This window comes from Struthio camelus, chromosome 29 (assembly GCF_040807025.1).
Source record: "Struthio camelus isolate bStrCam1 chromosome 29, bStrCam1.hap1, whole genome shotgun sequence".
NCBI classification, from domain to species: Eukaryota; Metazoa; Chordata; class Aves; order Struthioniformes; family Struthionidae; genus Struthio; species Struthio camelus.
The window spans coordinates 835,882-853,437 of NC_090970.1; the positions used below are offsets into that span (position 1 = coordinate 835,882).

Consider the following 17,556-nt stretch of genomic DNA (forward strand, 5'->3'; position numbering starts at 1 on the left):
TGCTCCCATCTGCCCCGAGAAGGGGCCCAGGCGTCCGGGGCACTGCCGTCTGCCCCATGGAGGGGCCCAGGCGTCCGGGACGCTCCCATCCACTCTGCAAAGGGGCCCAGGCGTCCGGGGCGCTGCTGCCCCCCCCCAGCCCCGCAGCGGGGCCCAGGCGTCCGGGATGCTCCCATCCACTCTGCAAAGGGGCCCAGGCGTCCGGGGCGCTGCTGCCCCCCCCCCCCCCCCAGCCCCGCAGAGGGGCCCAGGCGTCCGGGACGCTCCCATCCACTCTGCAAAGGGGCCCAGGCGTCCGGGGCGCTGCTGCCCCCCCCCCCACAGAGGGGCCCAGGCGTCCGGGCGCTCCCATCCACTCTGTAAAGGGGCCCAGGCGTCCGGGGCGCTGCTGCCCCCCCACCCCCCGCAGAGGGGCCCAGGCGTCCGGGGCGCTGCTGCCCCCCCCCCCGCAGAGGGGCCTAGGCATCCGGGAGGCCCCAACCACGAGGGGCCCAGGCGTCCGGGCTCCCCCAAGAGGGGCCCAGGCATCCGGGAGCCCCCCACCACGAGGGGCCCAGGCGTCCGGGCTCTTCCCTAAGAAGGGCCCAGGCGTCCGGGCTCCCCCCCAAGAAGGGCCCAGGCGTCCGGGTGCCCTCGGCCATCTTGTCACCCCTCTGCCCCCCCGCCCCCAACCAAATACCCACTGCGCCCCCCCCCCCCACCACAAAAGAGGCAGAGCAACAGGTCAAAGGGGGCGGAGCCTTTTATTGTGGGTGGAGCCTCCAGAGGGGGGGCGGAGCCTGGGGCGGGAGGGGGCGGGGTCAATCCCGCCAGGTGACCTCCACCTCGTCCGTGCGGTACCTGTCGAGGGGGGGGAGGAGGAGTCAGGTTGGGGGGGGGGGCGGAGCTCAGCACGGCCCCGCCCCCCCCGGAGGGAGGGGGGGTGGAGCTTGAGCGCCCCGCCCGGACGCCTGGGCCCCTCACCTCTGGGTGACGCCGGAGCGAGCGATGTCGGTGACCTGCCCCGAGCGCAGCATCTCCCAGCCGGCCTGAGCGATCATGGCGCCGTTGTCCACGCAGAACCTGGGGGCGCCCGGACGCCTGGGTCCCTGCCCGGACACCTGGGCCCCTGCCCGGACACCTGGGCCCCTTCCCGGACACCTGGGCCCCTCCCCCAGACACCTGGGCCCCTCCCCGGACGCCTGGGCCCCTCCCCCGGACACCTGGGCCCCTTTCCCAGACACCTGGGCCCCCTCCCCGGACACCTGGGCCCCTCCCCGGACGCCTGGGCCCCTCCCCGGACGCCTGGGCCCCTCCCCCGGACGCCTGGGCCTCTCCCCGGACACCTGGGCCCCTCCCCGGACACCTGGGTCCCTCCCCCGGACACCTGGGCCCCTCCCCGGACGCCTGGGCCCCTTTCCCGGGCACCTGGGCCCCTCCCCGGGCACCTGGGCCCCTCCCCCGGACGCCTGGGCCCCTCCCCGGACGCCTGGGCCCCTTTCCCGGGCACCTGGGCCCCTCCCGGACACCTGGGCCCCTCCCCGGACGCCTGGGCCCCTTTCCCGGGCACCTGGGCCCCTTCCCCGGACGCCTGGGCCCCTCCCCGGACACCTGGGTCCCTCCCTGGACGCCTGGGCCCCTTTCCTGGACACCTGGGCCCCTCCCCGGACACCTGGGCCCCTCACCGCTCGTCAGTGGCGCACAACCGGGCCCCCCGGGCGCTGCACATGGCGCCCAGCATCTCCTGGAGCCGCTCGTTACCTGTGTGGGTAGATGGGAGCGGGTCGGGGGTCATCCCGGACGCCTGGGCCCCTCCCCTGGATGCCTGGGCCCCTCCCCCGGACACCTGGGTCCCTCCCCCGGATGCCTGGGCCCCTTCCCCGGATGCCTGGGCCCCTGCCCCGGACGCCTGGGCCCCTTCCCCGGATGCCTGGGCCCCTTCCCGGACACCTGGGCCCCTTTCCCAGACACCTGGGCCCCTTCCCCGGACGCCTGGGCCCCTTTCCCAGACACCTGGGCCCCTTCCCCGGACACCTGGGCCCCTCCCCCGGACGCCTGGGCCCCTTCCCCGGACGCCTGGGCCCCACGTACAGCCGACGCCGCCCACCAGCAGCACCTCGGGGGACCGGCACTGGGCGGCCGCTCGCTCCGTCACCTCCACCAACATGGCGAACACCGTCTCCTGCGGGGGGGGGGCAATCTCACAGCGGCACCCCCAAATACCCCCCGATTCACCCCAAAATACCTCCCCGCCCCCCCCATGCCCGCTGGGACCCCCCAAAAACAACCCCTCAAAAACTGCCCCCGGAAGAAACCCTAAAACCCCCCTAATACTCTCTAATACTCATTAATACTCACTAATACCCCATTAATACTCTTTACCCCCTACTAATAGGCCTTAAAAGCCCCCAAACAACCCCAAATACCCCCAAAACAGCCCCCCAAACCCCTCCGAAAGCCCCCAACGCTCCCCAAATACCCACCGGTACTCACTCCTACTCCGTTAATACTCCCACGTGCAAAATACCCCCAGTGGCCCCTGTGGTACCCCCAACCCTCCCCGAGCCCGATACTTCCAGATACCCCAAACGCCCCATTAATACTCCCGCCCGGCCCCAAAACACTTCTTTCCACCCCAAAGACCCCCTGAAAGCCCTCAAAAATACTCTAGCATGCAAAATACCCCATTAATACTCCGTCCTGCTCTCCAGTACTTTCCAACACCCCCGATACCCCCCCCCATATTTTAGCAACGCTCCCCCAAGGCCTCAATACCCCCCAAACGCTTCCCCCATACCCCAAATACCCCGTTAATACTCCCGGATACTACAGCCCCCCCCCCCCAGCAGCCCCCAAACGCCTCCGAACGCACCCAAGTGCCCCCCAAATACCCCCAGCGACCCTGCAAATACCCCCCACGGCGCCCCAACACCCCCAAGGGTCACCCGATACCCTTTGACACCCCCAAATACCCCCCCCGGATACTCCCAAATACCCCCAAAATACAAAAAAAATACTCCCAAATACCCCAAATACTGCCCAAGTACACCAAAATACCACCCACGTACTCCCAAATACCCCCAAATAGGAAAAATACTCCCACACACCCCCCAGATATTCACCAAGTACACCAAAATATACCCCCATACTCCCAAATACCCCCAAATAGAAAAAAAATACTCCCAAATACTCCCAAATACCCCCAGATACTCCCTAAGTACACCAAAATACCGCCCACGTACTCCCAAATACCCCCAAATAGGAAAAATGCTCCCACATACCCCCCAGATACTCACCAAGTACACCAAAATATACCCCCATACTCCCAAATACCTCCAAATAGAAAAAATACTCCCAAATACTCCCAAATACCCCCAGATACTCCCTAAGTACACCAAAATACCACCCATGTACTCCCAAATACCCCCAAATAGGAAAAATACTCCCACATACCCCCCAGATACTCACCAAGTACACCAAAATATACCCCCATACTCCCAAATACCTCCAAATAGAAAAAATACTCCCAAATACTCCCACATACCCCCAGATACTCCCTAAGTACACCAAAATACCACCCATGTACTCCCAAATACCCCCAAATAGGAAAAATGCTCCCACATACCCCCCAGATACTCACCAAGTGCACCAAAACATACCCCACATACTCCCAAATACCCCCAACTAGGAAAAATACTCCCAAATACCCCCCCAGATACTCCATAAGTACACCAAAATACCGCCCACGTACTCCCAAAATACCCCCAAATAGGAAAAATACTCCCAAATACCCCCAGATACTCACCAAGTACACCAAAACACCACCCACACACTCCCAAATAGAAAAAAATGCCCCCAGATACCCCCAGATACCCCCCAAGTACACCAAAACGCCACCCAGCTACTCCCCAGCACCCCCAAAATACTCCCAAATACCCCCAGATGCTTCCAAACACCCCAAATACCCCCAGGTCCTCCCCAAATACCCCAAATTACTCCCAAAATACCCCTAAGCACCGGCCAAACGCACCCAAGTACACAACAAAATACTCCCAAATACCCCCAAACACCCCCAGGCACCCCCAGATACTCCCCAAATACCCCAATACTAACCAAGCACACCAAAACACTCTCCAAATACCACCTAGAGAGTCCCAAAAGACCCCCAAAATGCTCCCAAATCCCCCTGGATACTCCCAAACATCCCCAAATACCCCAAGTACCCTGCAAATACCCCAAAATACTAATTCATCACCTAGATACTCCAAAATACACACAAAAATACTCTGAATTACCCCCAAATACTCCCGAATACCCCCAGGTACTCCCAAACACCCCCCGGGCGCTCTCAAATACTCTAGGCCCCCACAAATGCTCCCCCCAAACCCCAAACGTTCCCAAATTACAGCAAAACACTCCCCAAAACAGCCCCCGGGGAGCCCGGACGCCCCCCCCAGGCCCGTCCGCAGACCCCCGGACGCCTGGGCCCCCGCCCCGGACGCCTGGGCCCCCCGCGGGCACCTGCAGCGAGAAGCAGAGATCCTCAACGGTGGCTTCGCCCGACGCCAGCAGCTGGGGGGCCACCGCCTGCGGGGGGGCAGCCGGACGCCTGGGCCCCTCGCCCGGACGCCTGGGCCCCTTCCCCGGACACCTGGGCCCCTCGCCCGGACGCCTGGGCCCCTCGCCCGGACGCCTGGGCCCCCTCCCCGGACGCCTGGGCCCCTCGCCCGGACGCCTGGGCCCCTTCCCCGGACGCCTGGGACCCTCGCCCGGACGCCTGGGCCCCTTCCCCGGACGCCTGGGCCCCTTCCCCGGACACCTGGGTCCCTTCCCCGGACACCTGGGCCCCTCACCCGGATGCCTGGGCCCCTTCCCCGGACACCTGGGTCCCCTCCCCGGACACCTGGGCCCCTCCCCGGACACCTGGGCCCCCTCCCTGGATGCCTGGGCCCCTCCCCGGACACCTGGGCCCCTCCCCGGACACCTGGGCCCCTTCCCCGGACACCTGGGCCCCTGCCCGGACGCCTGGGCCCTTCCCCGGACACCTGGGCCCCCTCCCCGGACGCCTGGGCCCCTCCCCCGGACACCTGGGTCCCTTCCCCCGGACACCTGGGTCCCTCCCCGGACACCTGGGCCCCTTCCCCGGACACCTGGGCCCCTTCCCGGACACCTGGGCCCCTCGCCCGGACGCCTGGGCCCCTCCCGGACGCCTGGGCCCCTCACCTCGATGTGCGACAGGAGGCCCGAGAAGGAGACGTCCAGGCCCTTCACCACGTACGGCAGCTCCAGCAGCTTCGTCCCCCTGCGGCCGCAGCCCCGACCCCGCCGTCAGGGCCCCCCGGACGCCTGGGCCCCCCCTCCCCCCCCGGCCGCGTGGCAGGGGGCCCAGGCGTCCGGGCCGGCCCCCGAAACACTCACTTCTTAGCCAGTTGTTCGATGTTGTAGCCGGGACTGGGGTCGTTGGAGATCTGCGGGAGACCGGGCAGGACGTCCAACGGGGCCCAGGCGTCCGGGGAGGGCCCAGGCGTCCGGGGAGGGGCCCAGGTGTCCGGGAAAGGGGCCCAGGCGTCCGGGGAAAGGGCCCAGGTGTCCGGCGAAAGAGCCCAGGCATCCAGGGAGGGGCCCAGGCGTCCGGGGAAGGGGCCCAGGCGTCCGGGGAGGGGCCCAGGTGTCCGGGGAGGGGGCCCAGGCGTCCGGGAAAGGGGCCCAGGTGTCCGGGGAGGGGCCCAGGCATCCGGGGAGGGGCCCAGGTGTCCGGGGAGGGACCCAGGTGTCCGGGGAGGGGCCCAGGTGTCCGGGGCAGGAACCCAGGCGTCCGGGAAGGGGACCCAGGCGTCCGGGAAGGGGACCCAGGTGTCCGGGGGAGGGGCCCAGGTGTCTGGGGAAAGGGCCCAGGTGTCCGGGGAAGGGACCCAGGTGTCCGGGGAGGGGCCCAGGCGTCCGGGGCAGGAACCCAGGCGTCCGGGGCAGGAACCCAGGTGTCCGGGGCAGGGACCCAGGCGTCCGGGGCAGGAACCCAGGCGTCCGGGCCAGGGGGCCAGGTGTCCGGGGAGGGGCCCAGGCGTCCGGGGCAGGAACCCAGGCGTCCGGGCCAGGGGGCCAGGTGTCCGGGGAAGGGGCCCAGGCGTCCGGGGCCGGAACCCAGGTGTCCGGGGAAGGGACCCAGGCGTCCGGGGCAGGAACCCAGGCGTCCGGGGCAGGGACCCAGGCGTCCGGGGCCGGAACCCAGGCGTCGGGGGAAGGGACCCAGGTGTCCGGGGCAGGAACCCAGGCGTCCGGGGAGGGGCCCAGGCGTCCGGGGCCGGAACCCAGGCGTCCGGGGCAGGAACCCAGGTGTCCGGGGCAGGGACCCAGGCGTCCGGGGCAGGAACCCAGGTATCCGGGGCAGGAACCCAGGCGTCCGGTCCAGGGGGCCCAGGCGTCCGGGCACCTGCAGGGCGCGAGCGAAGCGGTCCAGGCAGTTGCCCACGGCCACGTCCAAGGTCTCGCCCAGGATGCGGTAGCGGCGCCGGGCGAAGGCGATCACCTGCCGGCAGACGGAGAGCGAGAGTTCAGCGTTCGGCCCGGGGGCTCCGTGTCCCCCCCCCCCCCGAACACGCGTGTCGCCCCGAGCCGTGTACCTGCGTGTTGCCGCCGCTGACGTAGAGCACGAGGGGGTCGCGGGCCCCGCACACCAGCCGCCCCATCTCGATGTGCCCCACGCAGTGGTTCACCCCCAGCAGCGGCCGGTCCCACAGCTGCGCCAGCGTCCGGGCCGCCGCCGCCACCACCGCCAGCGGCGCCCCCATGCCCGGCCCTGCGCCCCGCGCACGCTAAGCACACGTCAGCCCCCTCGTGCCCCCCCATGACCCCCACGCGCCTCCCGTGCGCTTGGGACGCGGCTATAACCACCGATAAGGCCCCTGGGAGGAGTGCTGAGCGCACACGCTAAGCACATGCTAAGCACATGTGAACCCTATCACGCCTCTGGGGCCCCCCACGACCCCCACGCGCCTCCCGTGCGCTTGGGATGCGGCTATAGCCACTAATATGGCCCCCACGAGGAGTGCTGAGCGCACACGCTAAGCACATGCTAAGCACATGTGAGCCCTATCGAGCCTCTGGGGCCCCCCATGACCCCCACGCCCGTCCCGTGCGCTTGGGATGCGGCTATAACCACCGATAAGGCCCCTAGGAGGAGTGCGGAGCACACACGCTAAGCACATGCTAAGCACATGTGAACCCTATCACGCCTCTGGGGCCCCCCACGACCCCCACGCGCCTCCCGTGCGCTTGGGACGTGGCTATAACCACTAATATGGCCCCCACGAGGAGTGCTGAGCGCACACGCTAAGCACATGCTAAGCACACGTGAGCCCTATCGCGCCTCTGGGGCCCCCCACGACCCCCACGCGCCTCCCGTGCGCTTGGGACGCGGCTATAGCCACTAATATGGCCTCCACGAGGAGTGCTGAGCGCACACGCTAAGCACATGCTAAGCACATGTGAACCCTATCGCGCCTCTGGGGCCCCCCACGACCCCCACGCGCCTCCCGTGCACTTGGGACGTGGCTATAACCACTAATATGGCCCCCACGAGGAGTGCTGAGCGCACACGCTAAGCACATGCTAAGCACATGTGAACCCTATCACACCTCTGGGGCCCCCCACGACCCCCACGCGCCTCCCGTGCGCTTGGGATGCGGCTATAGCCACCGATAAGGCCCCTGGGAGGAGTGCTGAGCGCACACGCTAAGCACATGCTAAGTACATGTGAACACTATCACGCCTCTGGGGCCCCCCACGACCCCCACGCGCCTCCCGTGCGCTTGGGACGCGGCTATAGCCACTAATATGGCCCCCACGAGGAGTGCTGAGCGCACACGCTAAGCACATGCTAAGCACATGTGAACCCTATCACGCCTCTGGGGCCCCCCACGACCCCCACGCGCCTCCCGTGCGCTTGGGATGCGGCTATAACCATCGATAAGGCCCCTGGGAGGAGTGCTGAGCGCACACGCTAAGCACATGCTAAGCACATGTGAACCCTATCACGCCTCTGGGGCCCCCCACGACCCCCACGCGCCTCCCGTGCGCTTGGGATGTGGCTATAACCACTAATATGGCCCCCACGAGGAGTGCTGAGTGCACACGCTAAGCACACGCTAAGCACACACGACCCCGATTGGGCCTACATGACCCCCAGTGACTCCCACCCACCTCCCCCCCACCCGGGACACGTCTCCAAGTGCTCCCAGGGCCCCGGGGACGCACACGGCACGCACACGCTAAGCACACGCTAAGCACACGCTAAGCACACGCGACCCCGATCGGGCCTACATGACCCCCAATGACTCCCACCCACCCAGGACACGTCTCCGAGTGCTCCCAGGGCCCCGGGGACGCACACGGCACGCACACGCTAAGCACACGCTAAGCGCACGCCAAGGACACGCACCGCGGGTGAAGGCCACGGCGTCGACGTCGGCCGCCCGCAGCCCGGCCTCCCGCAGCGCCGCCGCCACCAGCCCCGGCAGCCGCCGCCGGTGGTGCCGCGCCGCCGCCCCCGGGGCGAAGCCTGCGCGGGGGGGGGGGGGTCACCCAGGGGTCGGGGGTCACGGCGGGGTCACGCGGAGGGGGGGGAGCGGGAGGGGGTCGCCCGGGGGGGTCAGGGGTCACGGGGGGAGGTCGGGGGTCATTCAGGGGTCACCCGGGGGGGGTCGGGGGTCGCCTCGGGGTCACGGGGGTCACAGAGGGAGGTCAGGGGTCATTCAGGGGTCACCCGGGGGGGGTCAGGGGTCAACCGGGGGGGTCAGGGGTCATTCAGAGGTCACCTGGGGTCAGGGGTCACGGGGGGGGTCAGGGGTCATTCGGAGGTCACCAGGGGGGTCAGGGGTCACGGGGGGAGGTCAGCGGTCATTCAGGGGTCACCCAGGGGGGTCAGTGGTCACGGGGGGAGGTCAGGGGTCACCCGGGGGTCACGGGGGGTCAGGGGTCACGCGAGGGTCAGCGCTGCCCTCACCCCCCCCGAGCGGTGACGTCACTGGGGTGGGGGGGGGAGGGAAGGCCGTGACGTCAAAGAGCGGTGAGCTCGTGGAGGAGGGGGGGAAGGGCGGAAGTGACGTCACGGCGCGCGCGGGGAAGGGGGAGGAGGGCGGAAGTGACGCGGGCGCTCACCGTGGCCGGGCGCGGTGACGTAGGTGGCGCGCGGGTTGCTCAGCACCGCCCCGTCGCGCACCAGCCCCGCCCCCACCTTGTTGGCCGAGCCCTCCAGCCCCAGCACCACCGGCATGACGTCACCGCCCGCGTCACCGCCCGCGTCACTGCCCGCGCTCCTCTCCCCGCGCCGCCGCCGCCGCCGCCGCCGCTTCCTACTTCCGCTTCCGGCCCCCGCGGGTCCCGCCCCTTCCGCTCACGTAGATCCGGCGCGCGCTGATTGGTTGGGGAAGCGGCGCGCGGGGAGGGGGAAGCGGCGGCGCGCGCGGATTGGCTGGAGCGGGGCGGGGGTGGGCGGGGGGAGGAGGAGGAGGGAGCAGCGGCCGGCGGCGCGCGCTGATTGGCTGGAGCGGGGCGGAGGGGGGCGGGGGGAGGAGGAGGAGGGAGCAGCGGCCGGCGGTGCGCGCTGATTGGCTGGAGCGGGGCGGGGGTGGGCGGGGGGAGGAGGAGGAGGGAGCAGCGGCCGGCGGCGCGCGCTGATTGGCTGGAGCGGGGCGGGGGTGGGCGGGGGGAGGAGGAGGAGGGAGCAGCGGCCGGCGGCGCGCGCTGATTGGCTGGAGCGGGGCGGGGGTGGGCGGGGGGAGGCGGAGGAGGGAGCAGCGGCCGGCGGTGCGCGCTGATTGGCTGGAGCGGGGCGGGGGTGGGCGGGGGGAGGCGGAGGAGGGAGCAGCGGCCGGCGGTGCGCGCTGATTGGCTGGAGCGGGGCGGGGGTGGGCGGGGGGAGGAGGAGGAGGGAGCAGCGGCCGGCGGCGCGCGCTGATTGGCTGCGGCGGCGGGCGCTGATTGGCTGCGGATGTGGGGGCGGGGCCTGGGGCGGAGGGGGCGGGGCCTGGCGGCGGCCATGCCGAAGCGCAGCAAGAAGGAGGCGGCGGCGGACGGAGATGGCGGCGAGGAGGCGGCGGCGGAGACCGGTAGGGACCAGTATAGACCAGTATAAACCAGTACGGACCAGTATGGACCAGTACGGCCCGGCACAGGCCGGCGCCGGCCCGTAACCCCGCCCACTGCCCCCCCCACGATATCCCAGTGCCCCCCCACCCCCCTCCCAGTGCTCCCAGTAGCCCCCCCAGTGGCCCCAGTGCCTCCCAGTGCTCTCCCAGTGCTCCCAGTAGCCCCCCAGTGCCTCCCAGTGCTCTCCCAGTGCTCCCAGTAGCCCTCCCAGTGCCTCCCAGTACCTCCCAGTTCCTCCCAGTACTCCCAGTAGCCCCCCGTGCTCTCCCAGTGCTCCCAGTAGCCCCCCCAGTGCCCCCAGTACCTCCCAGTGCTCTCCCAGTGCTCCCAGTAGCCCCCCCAGTGCCTCCCAGTGCTCTCCCAGTGCTCCCAGTACTCCCAGTAGCCCCCCCAGTGCCTCCCAGTACCTCCCAGTCCCTCCCAGTGCCCCCAGTAGCCCCCCCAGTCCCTCCCAGTCCCTCCCAGTGCTCTCCCAGTGCTCCCAGTAGCCCCCCCAGTGCTCCCAGTAGGCCCCCGTGCTCTCCCAGTGCTCCCAGTAGCCCCCCCAGTCCCTCCCAGTGCCTCCCAGTCCCTCACAGTGCTCTCCCAGTGCCCCCAGTAGCCCCCCACTGTCTCCCAGTGCTCTCCCAGTGCTCCCAGTAGCCCCCCCCAGTGCCTCCCCGTGCTCTCCCAGTGCCTCCCAGTGCCTCCCAGTGCCTCCCAGTGCTCCCAGTAGCCCCCCCAGTGCCTCCCAGTGCTCTCCCAGTGCCTCCCAGTTTTCTCCCAGTGCTCCCAGTGCTCTCCCTGTAGCCCCCAGTGCTCTCCCAGTGCCTCCCAGTGCTCCCAGTAGCCCCCAGTGCTCTCCCAGTGCCTCCCAGTTTTCTCCCAGTGCCTCCCAGTGCTCCCAGTGCCTCCCAGTACCTCCTAGTGCTCTCCCAGTGCTCCCAGTAGCCCCCCACTGCCTCCCAGTAGCCCCCGTGCTCTCCCAGTGCTCCCAGTAGCACCCCCAGTCCCTCCCAGTGCTCTCCCAGTGCTCCCAGTAGCCCCCCCAGTGCCTCCCAGTAGCCCCCAGTAGCCTCCCAGTGCCCCCAGTAGCCTCCCAGTGCTCCCAGTAGCCCCCCCACTGCCCCCCACTGTCTCCCAGTGCTCTCCCAGTGCCCCCAGTAGCCCCCCACTGCCTCCCTGTGCCTCCCAGTGCTCTACCAGTGCCCCCAGTAGCCCCCCCAGTGCCTCCCAGTACCTCCCAGTCCCCCCAGTAGCCCCCCAGTCCCTCCCAGTGCTCTCCCAGTGCTCCCAGTACCCCCCACTGCCTCCCAGTACCTCCCAGTGCTCTCCCAGTGCCCCCAGTGCTCTCCCAGTGCTCCCAGTAGCCCCCCCAGTGCTCCCAGTAGCCCCCCATGCTCTCCCAGTGCCCCCAGTAGCCCCCCAGTCCCTCCCAGTCCCTCCCAGTCCCTCCCAGTGCCCTCCCAGTGCCCTTACAATCCCTTCTAGTCTCTCCCCGTGCTTCCCAGTCCCTCCCAGTCCCTCCTAGTGCCCTCCCAGTGCCCTTCCAATCCCTCCCAGTGCCTCCCAGTCCCTCCCAGTGCCCCCCAGTGCCTCCCAGTGCCCCCCAGCGCCCTCCCAATCCCTCCCAGTACCCCCCAGTCCCTCCCAGTGCCCCCCAGTGCCCTTCCAATCCCTCCCAGTCCCTCCCAGTGCCTCCCAGTGCCCCCCAGCGCCCTCCCAATCCCTCCCAGTACCCCCCAGTCCCTCCCAGTGCCCCCCAGTGCCCTTCCAATCCCTCCCAGTGCCTCCCAGTGCCCCCCAGCGCCCTCCCAATCCCTCCCAGTACCCCCCAGTCCCTCCCAGTGCCCCCCAGTGCCCTTCCAATCCCTCCCAGTGCCTCCCAGTGCCCCCCAGCGCCCTCCCAATCCCTCCCAGTGCCCCCCCAGTCCCTCCCAGTGCCCCCCAGTGCCCTTCCAATCCCTCCCAGTGCCCCCCAGTGCCCCCCAGCGCCCTTCCAATCCCTCCCAGTGCCCCCCCAGTCCCTCCCAGTGCCCCCCAGTGCCCTTCCAATCCCTCCCAGTGCCTCCCAGTGCCCCCCAGCGCCCTCCCAGTGCCCCCCAGTGCCCCCCCAGTCCCTCCCAGTGCCCCCCAGTGACGGCGGCGCGCCCCCCCCGGCAGGCGGGCGCCCCCCGAAGGCGGCGCGGGGCGACGGGGGGGCGGCGGCGGCCCCCTACGAGGACCCCCCCGACCGGCTGACGGCGCCGGGGGGGCAGCGCTTCACCCTCAAGGTGACGTCCTGGAACGTCGACGGCCTCCGCGCCTGGGTGCGCAAGCAGGGCCTGCAGGTGGGGCCCCGGCGTCCGGGAGGGGCCCCGGCGTCCGGGGGGGGGCCCAGGGGTCCGGGGGAAGGGGACCCAGGTGTCCGGGAGGGGCCCAGGCGTCCGGGGAGGGGGCCCAGGTGTCCGGGAGGGGCCCAGGCGTCCGGGGAGGGGGCCCAGGTGTCCGGGGAAGGGGCCCCGGCGTCCGGGGAGGGGGCCCAGGTGTCCGGGGAAGGGGCCCAGGCGTCCGGGGAGGGGCCCAGGTGTCCGGGGAGGGGCCCCGGCGTCCGGGGAGGGGGCCCAGGTGTCCGGGGAAGGGGCCCAGGCGTCCGGGGAGGGGGCCCAGGTGTCCGGGGAGGGGGCCCAGGCGTCCGGGGAAGGGGCCCAGGCGTCCGGGGAGGGGCCCAGGTGTCCGGGGAGGGGCCCAGGTGTCCGGGGAGGGGCCCAGGTGTCCGGGGGAGGGACCCAGGCGTCCGGGAGGGGGCCCAGGCGTCCGGGGAAGGGGCCCAGGCGTCCGGGAAGGGGCCCAGGCGTCCAGGGAAGGGGCCCAGGCGTCCGGGGAGGGGCCCCGGCGTCCGGGAGGGGCCCAGGCGTCTGGGAGGGGGCCCAGGCGTCCGGGAGGGGCCCCGGCGTCCGGGAGGGGGCCCAGGCGTCCGGGAGGGGCCCCAGCGTCCAGGGAAGGGGCCCAGGCGCCCGGGGGAGGGGCCCAGGTGTCCGGGGAAGGGGCCCAGGTGTCCGGGGGGGGCCCAGGCGTCCGGGGAGGGGCCCAGGCGTCCGGGGGAAGGGGCCCAGGCATCCGGGGAGGGGGCCCAGGCGTCCGGGAGGGGCCCAGGTGTCCGGGGAAGGGACCCAGGCGTCTGGGGAAGGGACCCAGGCGTCTGGGGAAGGGACCCAGGCGTCCGGGAAGGGACCCAGGCGTCCGGGGGAAGGGGCCCAGGTGTCCGGGGAAGGGGCCCAGGTGTCCGGGAAGGGACCCAGGCGTCCAGGGAGGGGCCCAGGCGTCCGGGGAAGGGGCCCAGGCGTCCGGGGAGGGGCCCAGGTGTCCGGGAAGGGGCCCAGGCGTCCGGGGAGGGGCCCAGGCGTCCGGATGAGGGGACCCAGGTCTCCGGGGAAGGGGCCCAGGCGTCCGGGGGAGACCCGAAACGCCGGCCCTCGAAGACCTGACGGACCCAGGCGTCCCGCACCCGGGGGGGGGGTGGGTGGGCCGCGCCGGTGTCGCCCAGTGGGTGCAGGAGGAGGCGCCGGACGTGCTGTGCCTGCAGGAGACCAAGTGCGGGGGGGCGGCGGTGCCCCCCGAAGTTCGGGCCCTGCCGGGCCTCCCCCACCAGTTCTGGGCCAGCGCCGAGGGCAAACCGGGCTACAGCGGCGTCGGCCTGCTGGCCCGCCACGAGCCCCTCAGCGTCACCTACGGCATCGGTGAGCCCCCCGGCCCGCCCACCCGTGATACCCCCCCCAAAGCCTCCTTCTGCCCCCCCTCGAAACCGCCGGCTGCTCCGTCCTGCCCCCTGCCGAAACCGCCGGCTGCTTCATGCTGCCCCCCGCTGAAACCGCCGGCTGCTTCATGTTGCCCCCCACTGAAACCGCCGGCTGCTCCATGCTGCCCCCCACTGAAACCGCCGGCTGCTCCATGCTGCCCCCCACTGAAACCGCCGGCTGCTCCATGCTTCCCCCCACCGAAACCGCCAGCTGCTCCATGCTGCCCCCCCTGCCGAAACCGCCAGCTGCTTCATGCTGCCCCCCACTGAAACCGCCGGCTGCTTCATGCTGCCCCTCACTGAAACCACCGGCTGCTTCATGCTTCCCCCCACCGAAACCGCCAGCTGCTCCATGCTGCCCCCCACCGAAACCACCGGCTGCTCCATGCTGCCCCCCTGCCGAAACCGCCGGCTGCTTCATGCTGCCCCCCACTGAAACTGCCGGCTGTTCCATACTGCCCCCCTACCGAAACCACCAGCTGCTCCATGCTGCCCCCCACTGAAACCACCGGCTGCTTCATCCTGCCCCGCACCAAAACTGTCGGTTGCTCTATGCTGCCCCCCACTGAAACTGCCAGCTGCTTCATTCTGCCCCCCCACCGAAACCGCCGGCTGCTCTATGCTGCCCCCCACTGAAACCGCCGGCTGCTCTATGCTGCCCCCTACTGAAACCACCGGCTGCTCCATGCTGCCCCCCTGCCGAAACCGCCGGCTGCTCCATTCTGCCCCCCACCGAAACCGCCAGCTGCTCCATGCTTCCCCCCACTGAAACCGCCGGCTGCTCCATCCTGCTCCCCTGCCGAAACCGCCGGCTGCTCCATGCTGCCCCCCGCCGAAACCGCCGGCCCGCACCGCTCCGCCGCCCATCCCCTCTCTCTCCCCCCACCCCGTGCCCGAAACGCTCCCGCCTCGCTCCCCGTCGCCCTCTCCCCAAAAACACCCCGTCTTGCCCCGAAACGCCCCCTTCTCCCCCTCCCGACGCTCCCGCGCGCTACCGGCTGCGCTCCCGCCGCCTTCGCGTACTCCCCCCTACCCCAAAACGCTCCCTCGTTACCCCAAACGCTCTCTTAGTGCCTTAAAACGCTCTGTTACTGCTCTTGGGTACTTCCTAGTACTTCTAGGTACTCCTCGGTGCTTCCCGGTGCGCCCCCGATACCGTTTCGGGACGCCACGAAACCCCTTGGTACCCCCCAAATACTCCCCCTACCCCAAACTCTTCTCCCACCCCCCAAATTACTCTTTCCCTATCCCAAAACGCCCTTTGTTACCCCCAATACTCCGCCGGTACCCCGGAATACCCGTGAGTACCCTCGAACATCTCCTCGCTCCCCCCGAAACATCTCCTGGTGCCCTTAAAAGCCCCTTCAACGCGTTGGTATGTGTCCAACCCTCCCTTGATTAGACCTTAATTACTCCAAAATACTCCTCGGTGCCTCTAGGTCCTCTTCGAGTACTCGAGGATGTTTCTTAGTAGGGTTAAACGCCTCTTTAGCGCCCTGAGGTACTTTTGGGTGTCTCAAAGGTGGGGTTAATGCTCCAGCATCGTGCTGGTGCTCCTGAGTACTGCCTTGGTGGTCCAGGGTGCTCCCTGGTGGCCCTCAACGCCCGTTAAACGCTCTGGACCGTCACCCAACGCCCGTAAACGCGTCCCGGCTTGGCCAAAAATACTCGGGGGCGTCCATAAATACCTGCCCGAGAGCGTTTGCCGTCCTGTACGGTCCTCGCTCCGGCGGCCCAGGTCATCTGCTGGCGCCTCCAACCGCCTCCCCGCACCTCTGGCGTCCGTCTACCTCCCGCGTCGACCGGTTCCCACCGCCGCCGCCGTGTCCCTCTTCCCGCAGGTGACGAGGAGCACGACCGCGAGGGCCGGGTGGTGACGGCCGAGTTCCCCGCTCTCTACGTGGTGGCCGCCTACGTGCCCAACGCCGGCCGGGGGCTGGTACGCTTGGATTACCGGCGCCGCTGGGACGTCGCCCTCCGCGCCTTCTTGGCCCGCCTGGACGCCCGCAAGCCGGTGGCCCTCTGCGGCGACCTCAACGTGGCCCACGGCGAGCTCGACCTGCGCCACCCCCGGGCCAACCGCCGCTCGCCCGGCTTCACCGCCGAGGAGCGCCAGGGCTTCGGCGACCTCCTCGACGCCGGCTTCCTCGACTCCTTCCGGCACCTCTACCCGGCCGTGCCCCACGCCTACACCTTCTGGACCTACTTGGGGGGCGCCCGGGCACGCAACGTGGGCTGGCGCCTCGATTACTTCGTCCTCTCGCGCCGCCTCGAGGGAGCCCTCTGCGACAGCAAGATCCGCTCCAAGGTGCTGGGCAGCGACCACTGTCCCATCACCCTCTACCTCGCCCTATAGCGGCCCCCGCCCTCAGCCCCTAAGTCCGGCCCCCGCCGGGCTCTCTTGGCCGGCGGGCCGCGGTGGCCGCGTCGCGCCCTGCTCGGCCGTAGGGTCACCCTAGTCCCCGTTAGCCTGGTCTATATGGGTCTGTGGGCTTCTCCGGGGGGGTTGTGGTGGCCACATCACACCCGGCTTGCCGTAGGGTCACCCTACAGCCCCGTTAGCCTGGTCTACGTGGGGCTGTTGGGTCATGGTGGCCTCCTCAACCTCCACTTGACCCTATAGTCGTTCTATGTCCCCATTAGCCTGGTCTATATGGGTCTGTGGGCTTCTCTGTGGGGTTGTGGTGGCCACATCACACCCAGCTTGCCGTAGGGTCGCCCTACAGCCCTGTTAGCCTGGTCTACGTGGGGCTGTTGGGTCCTGGTGGCCACCCCAACCTCCACTTGACCCTATAGTGACTCTGTGTCCCTATTAGCCTGGTCCATATGGGGCTGTCGTTGTCTCTGCTGGGTTGTGATGACCACATCATGCCCTACTTGGCCATAGGGTCGCCCTACAGCCCCGTTAGCCTGGTCTACGTGGGGCTGTTGGGTCCTGGTGGCCACCTCAACCTCCGCTTGACCCTATAGTCGTTCTATGTCCCCATTAGCCTGGTCTATATGGGTCTGTGGGCTTCTCCGGGGGGTTGTGGTGGCCACATCACACCCAGCTTGCCGTAGGGTCGCCCTACAGCCCCGTTAGCCTGGTCTACGTGGGGCTGTTGGGTCCTGGTGGCCACCTCAACCTCAGCTTGCCCCTAGAGCCCCCATACTGCCCCATAAGTCTGCTCTATAGGGGATTATCATGTTTCTTCTGGGCTCACGATGGCCCCCTCAGCCTCCGCGCTGACCCTATAGCCCCCCCACGGCCCGGCTATATGGGCCCGCCGTGCCGGTCTTCGGGTGGCAACGGTCCCACCAACCTCCGTTTGGTCCTATAGCCGCCCTACGCCCCCCCTCCCACGGCGCTATATGGCCCCCGCGCGTGCTCGTGGGGCAGATACGGCCCCGTATGGCCCCTCCTGCCTATGGGGCAGATATAGCCCCAGGACCCCCCCCCCCCAAAAATCCATACCGCCCCATAGGGACCTCCCCCAGCTCCTGTGGACCCATAGAGACCCTCCGTGCAGCCCCTATGCCCGCCGCCTGAGCCTATAGGGCCCTATAGGCTCCTCCGCTCCATACAGCCCTATATAGGCCCCCTACAGCCCCCTTGATCTATACAACCCTACTTAACCCCTATAGACTCCTCATCTATATGGCCCTACATAGCTCTCCTGCCCCATATAGACCCC

At 69.2% G+C, this 17,556-nt stretch overlaps 2 protein-coding genes across 5 annotated transcripts; one reads left to right on the forward strand and one right to left on the reverse strand.

The window, feature by feature from the left end:
- Positions 1–718: 718 nt before the first annotated feature.
- On the reverse strand, positions 719–9,328 carry OSGEP (O-sialoglycoprotein endopeptidase). 3 transcript variants are annotated; one of them, XR_011136593.1, is made up of 11 exons: positions 9,136–9,327; positions 8,417–8,536; positions 6,600–6,775; positions 6,410–6,505; positions 5,398–5,447; positions 5,203–5,281; positions 4,501–4,566; positions 2,096–2,161; positions 1,665–1,740; positions 964–1,062; positions 719–840 (listed from the first exon to the last, which is right to left on the reverse strand). XR_011136593.1 is itself a non-coding variant. In XM_068921873.1 (11 exons), exons 1-11 carry the CDS (start codon positions 9,248–9,250, stop codon positions 801–803), a joined length of 1,008 nt encoding a protein of 335 aa, XP_068777974.1. In that variant the 5' UTR covers positions 9,251–9,327; the 3' UTR covers positions 719–800. The 3 variants fall into 3 exon arrangements, 2 of the variants coding, with proteins under 2 accessions (XP_068777974.1, XP_068777973.1); XM_068921873.1 differs by having other exon boundaries at positions 2,071–2,161; XM_068921872.1 differs by lacking the exon at positions 4,501–4,566 and having other exon boundaries at positions 2,071–2,161; positions 9,136–9,328.
- Positions 9,329–9,988: 660 nt separating this feature from the next.
- APEX1 (apurinic/apyrimidinic endodeoxyribonuclease 1) lies at positions 9,989–17,443 on the forward strand. Of its 2 annotated transcripts, none has more exons than XM_068921836.1 (4): positions 9,989–10,085; positions 12,268–12,434; positions 13,631–13,823; positions 15,724–17,443. In XM_068921836.1, the coding sequence occupies exons 1-4, from the start codon at positions 10,016–10,018 to the stop codon at positions 16,236–16,238; spliced, it is 945 nt and encodes a 314-aa protein (XP_068777937.1). In that variant the 5' UTR covers positions 9,989–10,015; the 3' UTR covers positions 16,239–17,443. The 2 variants fall into 2 exon arrangements, with proteins under 2 accessions (XP_068777937.1, XP_068777939.1); XM_068921838.1 differs by having other exon boundaries at positions 9,995–10,085; positions 12,363–12,434.
- The last annotated feature ends 113 nt before the right edge of the window (positions 17,444–17,556 follow it).